General features: G+C 48.6%; 1 protein-coding gene across 16 annotated transcripts in view; it reads right to left on the bottom strand.

The window, feature by feature from the left end:
- Positions 1 to 16,708, bottom strand: part of RANBP3 (RAN binding protein 3) — a 53,936-nt gene that overhangs the window by 24,237 nt on the left and 12,991 nt on the right. For 7 of the 16 annotated variants that reach the window (XM_072787659.1, XM_072787660.1, XM_072787662.1 and 4 more), the window contains exon 2: positions 9,813 to 9,868. In XM_072787659.1, the coding sequence (XP_072643760.1) occupies positions 9,813 to 9,868 (56 nt within the window). Of the gene's footprint in view, positions 1 to 3,207; positions 3,367 to 3,859; positions 4,049 to 9,812; positions 9,869 to 16,708 lie in introns of those variants that run through there. The other 9 variants (XM_072787649.1, XM_072787651.1, XM_072787652.1 and 6 more) reach the window with 4 other exon arrangements.

The raw sequence follows: 16,708 nt of genomic DNA, 5'->3' as shown, positions 1-16,708 counted from the left end.
AACTCCCCGTTAAGCCACCCCCGGCCCAAAACAAGGCCAACGCCGGCTCCACACACTTTGCACAAACGCAGCAGCCTGGCAGTCAGGGGCCACCCGTCATCCCAACTGAGGGAGACACTACACAGGGGCCAGCTGAGAACAATGCCTGGGACATACACAATGCCTGCGGGGCTGTGCCCCGCAGCTACAACTCCTTGGACCCAGAAGCCTGCATCCAAAACCACTGCCATGGGGACTCCTGTGAGGAGGACTCTCAGAACAGGCTTCCAGGGTTCCTCTTTGCGGGGGAGCTAGGGCAGAAGCACAGATGTGAAAGTCCCATTTCCTCCTTTGTCTCTTCCCACACTGGAATCTACTTCTGTGAGGCTGAGGGCTTCAGGATGATACCTAGGGGAAGCTGGAGTCAGTGCACATTTGAGACACCATGATGAACCTATCTCAAATCAACACTTACATAAGGGAGGCAAAAAGAAAGAAGCCCAAAGAGAATCCTTCATTTCATTTCCCTGGTGTCAGAAAGCATGAATGGGGGAAATGGGCTTATAGAAGATGCAAAGCCCCCACAATGGTGGCTGCTGTGGACAGGTGGGAAGAACTGCAGAAGTGGCAGCGCTCTCTTCTCAGAGCCACAGAAACATGGGGGCACCTGCTCATTCTATGAGGTGTGCATGTCCCTGCTCCCAAGTACAAAATAGGTAGTAACGTCTAATAGTAGTAACAGGACCCTGGAACTGTAGATGTGGGAAAGTTCAGTTCTTTGTAAAGGATGAAACAGTGAAAATTTACCATCATTACATTTATGAAGGAGTTCCTCTGCCCCCCCAATCCCCCACAGCCAGCCCTGAAAAAATATGGCTGTCATGAGGCTGCCTGGTGTGGCCTCAAGGAGGACAAAGGTGCTGGGCCAGTCCAAGGGGAAGGAATGGAGCTGGACATTGTCTCAGAAGCTGACCCACAGACCCACAAGGAGAGTAAGCAGGAATTAACAGCACTCACAGCCTTCCTGACTTCCCAGAAAACACCAGAAAACAAGACCAAGCCAGACACCGTTTGGCCCACCTGGGCCTCAGTAATTCTGATATGGACTGACCAGTTGGAAAGCTCGGCTGCCCACAGCTGTAGGAAAATGGATTGCAGGGATGAAAAAAATCAATCAAAGGAGGGGCCCACTAATACATCCTTGTCTTCAAATGGACTACTGGCCAATTCTATGCTGTTTACATTGCTCCTAAGGTGACCAGTTCAGAAGGTTTTACCAAACAGGCAGACACTGAAGAAAGACCAAGAGCTGTGGTCTCCAAAGGTCTGAATGTTGGGTGGGAGCAGAATGAGGGTCAAATCCCATGCAGAAGCCGGAAGATGAGGGAAGCTGTCCAGCTATGGGTCTGGTTCCAGAACCTGTCTAAGCTTCCTGGTGGGTCTAATAAACACATTTCAGGCTCCACAGGGCCTTGGCTCCAAGCTTCAGTCCGGGGGACTTAAGCCAGGCTCAGAGTAAGCACTAAGAGCTGCCTGCTTTCTCCGGGTCAGAGAACTTCATCTGGATGTGGTTTGGTCTTCTCCAAGCTGTCTTCTGAAAGCCAGTAAGTCTGATATATAGAGGCTTGTTCCCGGTACTGAGTCTTTGATGGCCAGAGTTGGGGAGACTGAAAGACGAGCAAGCCCTTTGTAAGCAATAATTTAGCAAGCCACTATTTATCATAAAGAACTTGTAGCTTTACGTTCCCTCGAGGGATCATGCAATAAAGAACAGACTAAACGTGATGGGCGAGACTGGCTGGGTAAGGGTGAGTGGTTTCCTGAACTCCAGTGTGGTACTGGGCAAGATCTAAATCTGTTTGGATGCAAAAGCAACTAGTCTTAGCTAACCAAAGAATCACCTCACTCCAAGAGGATGCTGGGATCAGGCCCATCTGCCTTGATTTATGCCCTAATTGACCTAAAAAATGTTTACTTTGCCTTGAACACACCCAATTACTCAAAGAAAGCCAGCTAATGGGAGCCAGTGGCAACAAGCTAGAGTCTTCTGTGCTGAGAGCCCAATGGAGCGAGCCCCCGTTGGTTCAGAGCTGTCACCAAATATTGCGACACTGGCATTGCCGAGATTCTGATGGTACTGGGGATTCCTACAGTTACGAATGCTAAAACCAAATAGCACATGTGCGTGTCACATGCATGGCCTTCACCTCTATGCTGGGACATCCATCAACTGCTCCCCCTACTCCTAACGTCCTCCCACAGTGACCTACAACCCATCTTAAGGTTCTCTACCATTAACACTTGACCTTGCAGGGCTGGGCTGGGGATGGTTTGAATTTGTTGGGATTAGAGCCTTTGACTCAAAGTTCACAAGAATTGAGAAGTCGAGTCCCATTGGCCAGGACTCAGGAATCCACATCTGGCCTGGCCATAGGCAGAAGGTGAGACCCCCTTAGGTGCCTCTGGAGGAGCAGCTGCTGTGCCTCAACCTCTGTGACCTACCCATTTGCTGCTCTCAATCGAAAACCCTTAGCCCCTTCAGTTAGAGGTGCTCTATAAGCTTGCTGTTCAAACCAGGCAGCAGCAAAAGGTCCTGGAGCCTCTTGGGCAGATCCACATGAAGGTCATCTGTTCTTGGAACTGAGAACATGATTTCCTGTGTTTCCAAAGGCCGAAAGCACAATAACTCAGAACGCTCAACTCAGGAGAAGGTTCCAGGAGCTGTTTGGCCCTGAACCGAAAAAGTGATCACCTCCTCATTCTTGCTCTGTCAGTTCTAGTATTCTCACAAGAGTTGTGCCCCTAGAACACTGTGGTGGAGTGCCTCCTGGCTGGAATCTTTACTGGGCCCAAACCCATTTGTATGCCATGAGGGACTGCCCCGTTACTCCTACCTGGCACACTGTAAAGACCGTTCCTTCTTTTCCCACCACATAAACTCTTCCAAAATGTCAAAACTGGCCTCCAATCTCACCTTTGCTGGACTTCACTTCTTCCTGTGTGCCCCAGGGTTTGGTGGCTGTAACTGAATTTTAATGATTTGCTTAAAACACAGGGGACTAGTGATGTGACACAAGGGATAGCTAAAGGTCTGGGAGTGTGATGCCCTGGACGGCTGCCCAGTGCTTGGTGTGTAGAGCAGTGTGCCTTGTTTCCTGCCACGAGAATGGGAGGGGGGCTTAGGTACCCACATGAAGTTTTCAATCCTGAATGTAGGATGATGTTTACCTTTCCCATTTTATCAACCTCCAAACACTCAAGACATTTCTTGTTCTCGAGAGTTCACAATCTTCTCCACCTATAATCTTCAAAAGCCTTCTCAATACAAAGATAAAGGGCTCAAGGGGTTCCCTCTGGATTCAAAGGAAGAGTCTTTTCTTCTTCCTGCTTTGATTGAAGACAAGCAGTTCACAGCCTAACCACAGTCCAAATACAATTGGTCTTGCAAAGCAGTCTGCCTTAGACACCTCTTCTTCCTCTAGATCAAGGAAGTCGGGGCTTCTGTTGTTTCTAAGACCCTGAACCTGAATGCCCAAATTCAGGGAGAGGAGAAAGAAAAATGGAAGGACGGAGGGGGAGGGTCTACCCCATTACTCAATCCCTCTTTTGACCCCTCATGACTCTTTCAGGAAACAGGATTAGCTTCTCGCTACGGGCGCATATACATTCCCCCATTCAGAAAGTCAATGTAAAAGGGGACTCTTTTTCCTGACTTTTTTGGCAGCAAGAATTAAAGGGAGCTGCAGAGATCGTGACCACCTTTTTCAGTTATCATCAGCCGCTTGTGATTAAGGGTCTGGATCTGAGTAACCCAAAGGGAAAGGGGCTGGTCTGGGTTGGGACCCCCAGGCTGTGGAGTGCTGGGTGGAGGTGGACTTACCCCTGCCAGTTCTCGCGGGAAAGGAAGAAGCTGGGCTTCAGGAGTGCTGGCTGAAGCGCTAGCAGGGGCAGGAGGCTCTAGGGCATGCTCACCAGCTGACTCGGGGTGACCCGTGCCATGGTGGGGGGCCTCAGCCTCCCCCCGAGGCTCCTCTCCCGAATCCGACAAGTCTTTTTGCTCTGCAGAGGACTGGGAGCAAAAAAGACAATTTTCCTTCAATGTAAATAAAGGCTGTAACATGGGGCAGGGGGTGGGCAGGGATCGAAGGGCTGGAGACGTTCAGACTTCGGCAGCTCCTGCCTGGGAGGATGAGCCAAGAAAGCCGGCATACGCTGTCGTGTTTTGCTCAACAAAACTGGCCCTCCATAATGAGAGAATGGAAAATGAACGTGGAATTGGCTACAGTTTAACTTTGCAGGAGGCCTGGGCCCCCATTTTCAAAACAGGAAGCATGGAGTTACCATGCTTATGGTCTGTGAGTGAGGAACACTCTTGGTGACCAAAATGGGGACGGTGCCTCAATCAGAGGGAAACGGGGGTGGGGGGGTTATGTCTAACTGGCCCTAAGGGTTAATGACCCATCTCTGCAAGGATACTGATGAAGGAAGTTGGCCTTCAGCACCATTTCTGTCCACTAAGGTGGGGAAGGCAAGCCTGGAATAGCACACAGCTACAAAACGGGGCATATGGAGTTCACAGGCTTGTGCGTTCTGCTCTAGTGCTTCCAGCACCTTTTAATTCATTCCGCTTAAACCTGAGATCAAGGGGTGCCTGGGTGGCTCAGGTTATGAGTCTTAGGGTCTTGGGATCGAGACCCATGTCTGGCTCCCTGCTCAGCAGCAGTCTGCTTCTCCCTCTGTTTCTGCCCCCACTCATGCATGTGCTCTCTTTCTATCAAACAAATACAATCTAAAAACAAAAAACAAAAAAACAAAACCCAGAAAAAAACAAACAAACCCCAAAACCTGAGATCAAGGCAACGGTTTTTTGCCTCAATGAGTACAGATGTGTGGTGACCAAACCAGCTGGCTGAGACATGGAGAGCTGGTTTCATATCAGATGGGTGGGAGTTCGGCTGGAGGAGGGAGCTCCTTGGCCTAGGATTCTCCCACGTTCATTCACCCCAAGCACTGTGGCAAGGGTGTATTTAGAAAATATCCAGCACAAGAGAAAGCTGGTTCTGGAAGTCTTTGTCCTGGAAAGTATAACATCCCTGGCATCCTTTGAGGTGGTTCCTGGGACTTTGGAGGGGCTCCCACGGACCCAGAGCTCTGTGGCCAAGACTCTTTCCTTGAGGAATGGGTTATAAAACTGGTATCCTGGAAGAGATAGGCCCTGGTCCCCAAATCTCCCATTTGGCATCATCCACAACGTGGAGTCATTTCTCTCACTTTGTGAACTAAGTGGCTGCCCTGTGTCTTTCCACAGACCTGGCCACATTTATTCTGAGTGTGAAGTGACTAAAACCTCTTTATTTATTTATTTTAAAAAATATTTTATTTATTTATTCATGAGAGACATACAGAGAGAGTCAGAGACAGAGGCAGAGGGAGAAACAGGCTCTGTGCAAGGAGCCCGATGTGGTACTCGATCCCAGATCCCAGGGATCATGCCCTGAGCTGAAGGCAGATGCTCAATCGCTGAGGCACCCGGGCTGCCCAAAAACATCTTTAAATAGGGCCTGGGAGCTAGTTCTTAAAGGTGAACCTGATAGATGAAAGGGACTCTATAAAGAGGATTCAAGAGAACTTTCAAACATTCTGAGGAAGGCAAATGCAACAAAATGTTAACTCATCCATATATCTAAAAAGCCACCAAAATTGATTCTTCCTATCCAGGGGAGATACACACACACAAAGGCCTTCCTTCTCATGCTGTTCCTCAAACCTGCTCAGGATATGAAAGATGGTCCACGTGCCAACACCCTATAAGAGAAAATTAAACCCAGACCTTTGTGGAAAACAGCCTATCTCTAACTAGAACCACTTGGGATTTTGTTTTTCAATGCCTGCTTTTAGGGCACAAGTGTTCAAATGCCCTGGAGGTACTGAACTTGAAATGAAGCCTAAATTGGTGGACCAAAAAGAAACATGTACGCCATCCCAGCATTTTCTACTTGGGGCTGGAGTGTTTTTGCTGGACAAGAAAAGTGAGCTCTAGAGAACCAAGATAAGAGCTGTAGTTCTTCAACATGTTTGTTAAAATCAGACATCAAGATTTTGATAGCTTTTGACACATCATCCTAAAATACACATGGCTGACAAAAGCCAAAAAACACACCCATACACACAGGGTAGGCTTGTTACATCAACAGTAGGTCTAAACATACTGTGACAGTGCTTTCAGGGACACCTTACTTCCTGCTTAGCACGTCTGCAACTGCTTTCTTTCTTCTAAACGGATGCCACCCCGAAAGTACAACCTCAAAGCCTCACCTGTTCAGATGAACTTTTGGAAGATAAAGTCTTTGAAACAAACAGTCGTCACAGTCAATGAAACAACCTCTTTCTAAGAAGATTCAAAATTCTTCACATCAAAAAGAAAAAAACTTTCCATGTAAAGCAGTTAAGAAAAAAAGTCTCATTTTTGCCATTAAAACCAGAAATGCATAAATATAAGCAGTTCATGAAGAGCGCCCTCTTGAGGAAGCATGAAAACACGGAAGGAAGGACGGACAATTCCATGCCATTAGCAGGGCTCTGGGTCTGGATTTTAGGCCTCAGGACTGGAGTTCAAACTGTCAACCGCTTTCTCAAGCTGGGAACAATAGGGACATCTGACAACCTGTCCTAAGACCAAGTGACTGGCCACTGCCACCAATCTGTAGTCTGCTGTAAATACAACTTGGGCCTTTGATGGGACAGAAAGCACCATGTGGCTTTGCTATTAACAAAAACAAAAAAAAATGCCTGGCCTAACAGCTTCATTTTTTTCTTTTGGTTTCAAATCTCTTCCCTCAATCATGATTCTATAATAACAGCTGGGCCTGTGGAGAGCTCTCCTTGGAGGGGGTGGGGAACACGAGCTCTTTGAAGCACAGCCCATTGGGTGGTTCAGAGATTGTTCACTGAAAGGCAAGTCAGTGGTGCCAACGGCTGACGATGGGACTTCTTGATCTTTGCGGATCAGGAAATGTCTCAAAAAATAGCTATAAGGGACATCTGGGTGACAATTTGGTTAACATAATTACAGACAATATATACTGAAGGCCTGAATTTCTGAATTAACAATCATTCTCTTAGGACTGACAGTAGCAGGGGGGGCCACAGAAGAATGTCTCTTATTCCCAGGAGCTGCCTGCAGAAGGATTTAGGGGAGAGCATCAGATGGACATGACTTATAGATAGGTGCTTCTGGCATTTACGACCAAGATGTTGCTGATGAAGCCAGGTGAGTGAGGGACACCCAAGTGTCATGGCACCATTCTTTCGACTTTTCTGAGGACCTGAATATTTTTGAAATACAAATTTGAAGAGAAAAGGAGAAAACAGCTAGAGCAGCCCATATAGCCTGTTCCCTACTCTGCTTTTGCAGCGTGAAGGGCAGATGGGCTGGAATGTCGGCAAGACAGGAACTGAAAGAGGCTCAAACTCTCATTTCTGTCCGAGGCACCACGGCTGCTCCCTGCAGCTCTGCGTGCCCATCTCCCTTGAAATGGGAAGCCGAGGAGAAACAAAGCTGGCTGTCTCAGCTATGCTGCTGGCTCTCTGCCTTACTTCCGAGCTGTCCTAAGCAGCAGAGAAAGAAGGAAGATTCCACTTTCCACCTGATAGCTCAGAAAGCTGCTCTCCCGGACAGTTACAGAGGCTCTTCCTTTGTAAACATGCAGCAGTTTCACGCATCTTGCCGGTGATGCTGTCCCAGAAGCACGACAGGAGCGGAGAGCTGAACTCTGAAGAGCTGGGGATCAGTTATTTTTAGAAGCCCATTTATAGTTGGCTCTGAGTCAATATTTTGATAAGAACTACATTTGCACATTTTAAGATGATGATGAGCAGTTTCCTAGCTACTCTTCTGATTCAGCTTCACCCCAACCTTCTGGAGGGCATACATGTAAGTTAGCCTTTGAATGACAAGGCAATAGACAAGAACCACCTCAATTGTGAAAACAGTACTGAAGTGGAAATTAGGACTTCAAATATTACATTTTAGTGTCTCCTTCTGCTGGTTGTCCGAAAGTCTTAGATTTAAATAATTATTAATTCCTATTACTTGTTTTAAGTCTGGGGTTGGCAAACTTTTTCTGTAAAGGGTCAGCCACTAAATATTTTTGACTTTGTGGGCCATATGTCTTCATCCAAATTACTTCACTCCACTGTCACAGTGGGAAAGCAGCCTTGGCTACTGGGAACAGGGTGGGCATGACTGTGTGCCAATAAAACTCTACTTATAAAAACAGGTGTTGGTGGCAGGCCTTAGTTTTGCAGACCTATTTAAAAGTAGTTTGAACAATTATAGTAAAATTCAAAATTCTAGAAAATCCTGGTTTTACAGAAAACCAGAAAGAAGCAACTTTCACAAATTAAAACAGAAATTGAACACAGGCGTTTCTAAAAGCTAGCAGAAAAGCATCAGCCCTTCCACAGTGAGTGAAGCTCCAAAAGACAAATGATAAAAATACATGTAATTAAGTTATATGTATTGGTCAGGGCCCAAGGCAGAGGAGATCACAGAGGGTGATGTGTCTTGAAAATACCACCTAGAAAGCTGAAACAAAACAGGAAGAATGTTTCCTCGGGTGTTGTGATTCTTTATCTTTAACAAAAGAATAAAAGAATAACAATGGGAGTTTAATATGAGAGCAAGCCTAGCAGATCAGCCCCGGCTCACAAAGAAGGTACCCTGCAAAGGGGTACATGTGTGTGGGGGTGGATAGGGCAGCCATTTATCCCTCCTGCCCCCTGTACACACATGCTCTCTTCCTGGCCCTTGAACACAGTCCAGGACAACCTGGGCCACACAGAAGTCTGGCCTCTCTTCTCAGACTGAGAGGTGGGGTCTAGGAGCAGTAGCTGGGCTGCCAGGAATCCCAAATCTCTAGACCAGTAGCCCCCAACATCAGAGCTGGCCATTGAGTGGGGGATTGGGGATCCACCAGAGCACCTCACCTGTGGATCACAAGTCTCCAGAGAGAGAGAGAGAGAGAGATTCTCTCAAATCAATAAGATGCAAACAGATTTCAAAACACATGAGAGTCCAGCGCGGCACTTTGGTCACTCACTCCAAAATCTCAGAGTCTTTGTAAAAGCTTGGGAAGCATCAACTGCAGAACATCAACTAACTTTGGACACAACCCTGACCTTCCACACTGATTTGTCAGGGCAGACATAAAATCAATGACTTCTGGGTAAACAGGAGCATGTGACATTGGAATGCTACTGCTACACCAATCAGGACTTTAACAAGCTGCTGGCTCACTGCTACAAATTAGGCAAGGTATTTCCAACATCAGGGCAACCAAGACATTTAAGATTCAAGATGAGGAAGCAACGAATAACAAAGATGGATGGTAAATACGTAATGCAAGCCAACTAATCATTAATTACTCTAAATGCATTTATGCCAAGTTGGTTGGGGCCCAAAATAGCTCCCTAAAATCTTTAAAGGTCGTCTTCCCCCTTAAGCACCATTATTCTCCTTCCTTCCCTCCCCTGCTCCTTCTACTTTTTCTCTCTCCTACTCTTCCTAATGTACAGTAGTATTTCTAAAACGAAGCATTAGGAATTAGAAAACAGCTTTCTACCACTGTTAAAAGCACGATTTCTGAGCCCTTTCCACATACGCCCGTCTTAGCCTCTCACCATGGTAACTTCAAGCCACAGGACCTTTTCCCTTCAAGCTCCCATGTGGAGGCTTAAAAGATAGAAGCACCCTTGGCCATGTGACCTGGGAGAGCCCTCTGGGAGAAAACAAATCAGAGTAATCATGTGAAGAGAACATACCGGCCCCTTACCTTTTGTCCTTTATCCTTCTGAAACACAAAGACGGGCGGAGCAATGGCAGGTTTTTCTGCAAAAAGAAAAATTGGTTTTTTTCCCCCCAACACTATAGTCATACAGTAAACAAAGCTACATATGTTAGTAATAAGTTAAAAACAAAAAACAAATATAAAACTAGTAACTCCAAAGAACATCAAATCACTTAGAAACAGTTTTTTGAAGTGGCTGCGTGGGTGTGTTGTTTGTGAAAACCTGACACTTAATGTTAGGGTATGTGCACTTTTCTATATACCAAGAAAAAGGTTTCAGGACTCACTGAGAACAGCCATGGCAGTGACGGAGGGAGAGTGGTGGGGGTGCAGCAAGCTGTGCAAGGCGCTGCCACCGTTCCCTGTCAGAACGAGGCAGAGATGTTGGATCTTTATGTGGCACCTTCCCAATTTCAAATACTAAAGACTAGTTTAGGTTTTTTTTTTTTTTTTTTAAATCTCTCTCTCTCTTTCTCTCTCTCTTTATATATTTATAGGCCAGCGAGGGCCCAGTGATAACCAGACTGCAACCTCTGCCCACACAGCTCCTGCTCTTTGGAGAGCTTGTTCTGGTTGAGTCACATGACATTCCACCTGGATCTCTAAGTGACTACCCATTTAAAAAGAGGGTTTAAGGAGTTGAGGGAACTCTGAGTCCACCTTGCACAGTTGCTGTTGAAGGAAGAAATCCTCTGAAATGTTCTGTCATGATGAGACAAGGGTGGTGCCACCCTCTATTCTCAGGCAGCACCATTTGTCTCCTCTGCAGGGAAAGCCAAATCTACAGCCCTCTGCCACTTGCCCCCTGCATGGATGGCAGCTCAGAAAGTCCCTGCTGCCCGCTGGGGAATTTTGAATGAGGACTATCTTCACCCATGGGGAAGGCCCAGATGCTGCCTGCCTTGAGGTTGGGTGTGGTGGCTCTGGGTACACACATGGATCCTATGGGGTGCACCCAGGGGCCCTGTCAGCATTCAAAGCCCTGAGAGCAGGCAGTGGATGGGAAGTAAGGAGGATCATGAATGAGTTTGGGGAGCACTATACCACTCTGCTGTCATTGAGCCCTCAGTCCTGGGGAGCCAAGATAACCAGGAATCTGTACTTACATACAGCTTTACCCAGCAGGACTGCTATGTGGGAAGGGACAGGATCTTTGGTTCATGAGCGCACTCGTGTGGAGAGCTGGTCAGAGCGGCTAGTCTAGAGTCAGGGAAATGTCCCTGAGAAGAGGTGGCTCCTGAAGTCCAAACAGAAGAGACTGGAAGGAGCGGCAGGTGTGAAAACACATCTTATAAAAGTGACAGGGAGCCTAGGGGCAGATGATCACCATGCTAAGGACTTGGGGAAGTGCTGTAAAAGGAGTTGGGTTCAGGTTCAAAGAGTGAACAGTCTGAGGAAGGGGGTGATATGGACAGACCAGTTAGGAGGGAGGAGAGGTCTGGGGAGGAAGAGAGACAAGACTGAGATGATCAAAAGGACACAGTTCCACTTGCATCCACCAGATTCTCGCTCCTTGGAGAAGCAGAACAGACACTGGTCTTGACTTTGGGGCAGCAGCCTAGTCATGGTGGCTCTTCCCTCTGCCATGCACACTGAAGCCACGCAGTACCTGAGTCCCTGAGTCTGATTCACTGAGACAGTCTTTACCTTGCACAACCCATGGCAAACACTGGGGTGAATAAATGTATGAGGCCAAAATCTACAAGGCAGGAGGGTGGGAGGCGGAAGAGTCACAGACGAGGCCTCCACGATTCCCTAAGCAGCCCCCTCCCTGTACAGGGGCTGGTGCTGCTGGACAAAATCAGATGAGGAGTGAATGAAAGTGCCTGTGCAAGGAAATAAATGACAGCAAAGGAATGGAGGAGGGACTCTGTGGACAGCAGTAGCTAATTCACACCACTTCTGTGGAGAACCCCAGACAGCTTCTAGTACTGACTGCCCTTTACCCCACAAGCCCAGCATCCAGAACTGCAGATCCATGTCTGAATCTCTCTTCTGCATTTGATTCCTAGCCAGCTGCAAGGAGTGAAGGCACACACGAAGGAGCTGGGAGTTTGGGCCAGCTCAGCATCCCTCCAGCCCCCATTTCTTTAGGGAAATTTCTTTACCTCCCTTGCCCCTAGCTCTAGGTCTGAGGAGGAGAGTACTTCATATCCCTGCCCCAAGGGACACCATGGCATGTGAACAAGGCCAGGTCACTGACAGTGAATGAGACTTGGGTTTAAGACTTTTGTTGGAGCTACTGGGGAAAGGGATGCTCTGTCTCTGCTGGGGCTGCAGGGCTGGTGGGAGGTAATCCTGGGGTTGTGAGAGGTCTCACGTCACCAAAAGGGACCTTGGACCAGAGTCAATCCAGTGGGAAGCAGAGCTGGAGATGAAGGAGGAAACTGAATCCTGGAGACACTGTTGGAAGCTCTGGGTTCAGTCTAGCTCAAAGCTAACCCCACCCCCAATGACTTTTCGGTTAAACCAACAAATGCTGACTTTTGTTCAAGCCTGTCTTAGCTGTTTCTGTCCTTTCTCTAACAACCTCCAGCATGAGAGGCGAGGCCTAGCCACCTCTGACTTAATTAAACATACACTATACTCTGTAGAAGAAACCTTGCCTGGCCTTACAGTGAAGCAAAGACACTTTCTCACAGGAGGGAACACAACGAGATATACTAGGTATTTATGAGTTTATGCTCTGTCTCCCCTACTAAGCGATCAATGAGATCGGAGAGCACCTTGTTCCCCTGGCTGCCCCAGGGTCTAAGTACAGTACTTGGCATGAGGGAGGAGTAAGGGCAAGGGGGTATTGGAGAAATGGATGGAAGGCCACTGAGGAAGGACCAAAACAGAGGGAGGACTGTTTGGATGATAACGGAGGAGGCTTTCTAGCGTTGGCTGATCTGCAGGCATGCAGAAGGGGCTGCAGCGATTCGGGCAATCATGGGTCACCCAGGCTGCCTCTGGGTCCCTGGGACAGGACAGGACAAAGCCACAGGGCAGGGTCAAGGCATGAGCTAGGAGAGGTCCCGTCTAATGGAAAAACTACTTACTGCACTGCAACTGGGCTCGGTGCTCAGCTGGGGGGGGGGGGGGGGGGGCGGGACGCAATGGAAGCGACATGGGGTCCAGCTCTGCGGGCAGCTTCCTGAAGAACTGGAACCCTGGATGAGACCCAAGCAGATACTCCCTCACTAACTACTGGCTCTGGTCCCTCGACCCCTGCTACCGGCCACCTCCTTTCTCCATCTCTACTCTCCTTTCCTTCAGTCCAGCCTCTGCAGAACAGCCAGAACCACAGGTGTGAGACGCACACTTAAAGCTCAGCTTTGTCCTCCCAGACTAGGGTCAGAGCTCCTTCCCTCAGGTCATCGCCACCTTACCACTACAGTGGCACCGAAGGGCCCGCTGCCCCCTGCACGCCACTGTGCTTCTGTCATTACTTCTGGCTTTCTGCCCAGGACACATCCTCACCTCCTCTTCCACGGCCAACACTCATTGAGGTACAGGCACTGTGTCCTTCAGGAAGCTGCCAGGTTGAGCTACATACCTGCCCCTGTGTCCCCAGGGCACCAGGGCATGCATGCATGCTCTTGGCTCTTACCCCATTTCTTGGTCACACCAAGGCTACTGGTCAGGGAGGCCAAGAGACCATGGAGACAGCATCCAAAACAGCTCTGCGCCTCAGCCCGGCAGCCAGTGCGCACCAGGGAGAACCATCCAATAAGCATTTGAACTATAAACCCCTTCTGCAGGTCTTCACATGTGTAACACTAGCTCCTGTGTTGAATATTTACTCACATAAATATTCATTAAGCCCTTATTCTGTGCAAGGCTCTACAGAAAAATGGGGACCAGGAAACCGGGGGCAGAAAACCTCATGGTCAAACGTGATAAAAGCGACGGGTGTGTCTGTGAACCTAGCCTGGAGTTTGTGGGGGGTTATTTGTTCGACAGCATCTACCCTTGGATCGTGAGCCCCAGCACAGCAGGGCCTTTGTCGTGTTGACCATGGTACCTTCAGAGCTGCACACGTAACAGACGCTCAACAAGAAGTCAGAGCCAACAAAACACTGCCAGGACCGGTGAGGTCAGGGCCCACTGGGACCCTCATGACTGACGGTTTGGGGGTCATGAACCCAGCCACCACACTAACTGAAACGTAGCAACGAGCATCAGTCAGCTCTCCACCAAAGGCACAAAGCATCAGAGTCACACAGATTTAATTTCCGCTTGGCTCCAGGACGGCTGAAGCCCGTAAGCTGTGAATTAGTACTGATATTTCAAAAGGACAACTTGAGTGCACTCGTTCTGAGGAGGAGTGCCCCACACTCATTACAGCAGCCTCAGCCTGTGTTCTTAGCTGGCTCCCATCAAACTGCTCCTGGTTATGTCACTGGACAAGCAGCCTTCACTCAGCCAGTTGAAACCCAAGTGTGGGGAATGAACAGGGCTCAGAGCAATAAAGCTTCTGTGATTTGCCTCAACTCCCATCCCAGCCTGTCTGTCACAAGCAAAGAGAAAACTGCCACCAGAGATTTCTAGAGAGGCCCAGGCTCCTGTGAAGACCTAAAATATTAAAATGTTAATCGAATGTCAACTCCTTGATCCAAAATCTATCCACCAGGTATTTTGTTTTGTTCCTGTAAAATGCTCTCTGACTGAATGAGTTTGTGAAAAAGCAGCCCTCCTGGGGCACTGGCTCAAGACATCAGTAGAGTAAGGGTTAAGAAAATCCACAATAAAGAACCCTGTTTAACCAAATGTTCCCCAAAGTAATTTGACTAGGAAACCCCTCCTTCCTTATCCCTTCCCTAACATGAGGCCCAAGAACTGTATCCTGTGGATGACTATGGCCAACACTGGTATGTGAGGTGGGGTGTGATTCAGAGCCCCCAAGTGACCTCAAACTACAACCCTGCCACTGGGAGGCATGTGGGAGGTGCTTCGGCCTCTTCCCAGCTCTCCAAGGCACTACATGCCAAGTCCAAGGTAGTTGCTGCTATAAACCCTTCCTTAACCTCTTCTACACGCCCCTGCTCAGCTCACGCACTCCAGATGACACCCAGCCCGAGCCCACATGAGATTCCAGATGCTGATCAGGTCCGAGGGGGGGAAACGTACCCCAACCTCCAACCCCTAGGCAAAAAGCAAAAGTGGAGAACGCTGGCCAGAAGCTGAAAAGAGTGAGCCTCCATGACATCTGGCTCACAGAGGGCCTGCTCTCCCTCCTGTCCTCTGCCACCTTCTACCCATGGCTGTCCTGGATGGTCTTTGCAGTCCTGGTGATAACACGGATAGGCAAGCCCAGCCACAGAAAGGCTGCAGATTTCTACTCTTATTTCCAACCTCTGCCAGATATCTGGGATTTCTCTACACACACAACCTGATCCATCCTCATGCAGGCCCTGCTCCTGGAGGCATTGCTGACACAGCCCTGACTGAGGGCACTCTATTCCACCCTGCGGAGCCTGGGAACCACTCCCCCAGCTGCATATCTTGCTATGTTTATAGATTCAATCATGATATTCATTCAGCAACTGTAACTTTTAGAAGCTCCACACTCCCCAGGGCCCACTGCATGCCAGGCCTCATATGGGCCTCATATGGGTGTGGTGATGATATGGAGAGACATGTTCCCTGCTTGCCAAGAGCAGACATTAGACTTTAATTGAATGCTGCAACATGGGAGAGGCACAAAAGGGACTCAGAGTGCAGAATAGGGGCATCCAACTTGGTGAGGCTGTGGAAAAGGAGTAGATCCAGGAAGGCTTCTTGAAGGAAGTACCATCTAAGCAGGAGGACAGCAACACTTAGCTAGGTGACCAGGAATGAGGAAGAATAAGGCAGCAGAAATGGGATGCACTGGAAGAACTAAAGGTCAAGGGGGTACCTGCTGTGTGCCTGCTACTTCACTAATGTCTGAACGTACCAGCTGACTCCAGATCCTCAGGACTGACAGAAAACAGACTACCCCAGCCCAGGGCCATAGGAGCAGAGTGCACTCCCTCCCTTTGCTGGATCTGAGGTTTGCACATTTACACCTGCAAGGTCTAGTGTAGAAGCTCCTGGAAGGTACGCATCAATCACTCAGGTAGTTTCTTTCTTGAGGAAATGAGTTAAAGATGGCTCCAAAGAAGGCAGAGGTTCCTGATATGTAGGTTCCCTCCTGACCCAAGGGACCACAGACCATTCTCCGTACAGAGAATATAAGTCTCTGGGCAGAAGCTGGGGGCTCCAAAGAGGCGGGCCCTTCTCCTAAAGCAGAACTGAGCTGGGGCCCCAGGACACAGAGAAAGGCCTCAGATGCCTTGTGTACAGGTGTGGGAAGTCCTGAAAAGGCCTCACCCGAAAGTAATGCCCATAATTTGGTGTACGATATCTGTGTTAGGGAGAGGGCCCATAAATAACTTCTCATATAGTGGTAAAGAGGCACAAAAGGAGGAGAGTTTTTAAACAGTCCCATACTTGAGAGGATTAAAACACTAGGCTTCCCAGACCACCCCGGTAAGTAGGCCAGGAACCAGGACTCGCGGTTTTACTTTGTGTCTTTTCTGCCCAGAGACTGGTGGCAAAACCCTAAAGAGAAAAGGACATATGTGTCTATCTCCAAGACAGCGATAAAGGAGGAAGGAGCACCACAAGAATCCTTTAAATGGAAGCCGGCAAAGGAAGGAAGAAACTTTTGGGGCAGGATGGGTAATGGCAGCTGCCCAGATGTGAGGACAAGAGGTCAAGTCCCTGCTACTTGCTACAAGCAAGGGAAGGAGAGCCAGCAGCTGGCCTAGACCCCAGAGGTGGCCCCAGGATAGAAGAGAATGCTTCTCAGCCTCCAGGATAAGAGGTCTTGGGATCCTGGTTTTAGAGCTCTCCCAGCCTGTGCTGTGTGATTG

Source organism: Canis lupus, chromosome 19, assembly GCF_048164855.1.
Source record: "Canis lupus baileyi chromosome 19, mCanLup2.hap1, whole genome shotgun sequence".
NCBI classification, from domain to species: Eukaryota; Metazoa; Chordata; class Mammalia; order Carnivora; family Canidae; genus Canis; species Canis lupus.
The sequence above is the reverse complement of the archived record's forward strand: the minus strand, read 5'-3'. Positions and strand labels throughout refer to the sequence as shown.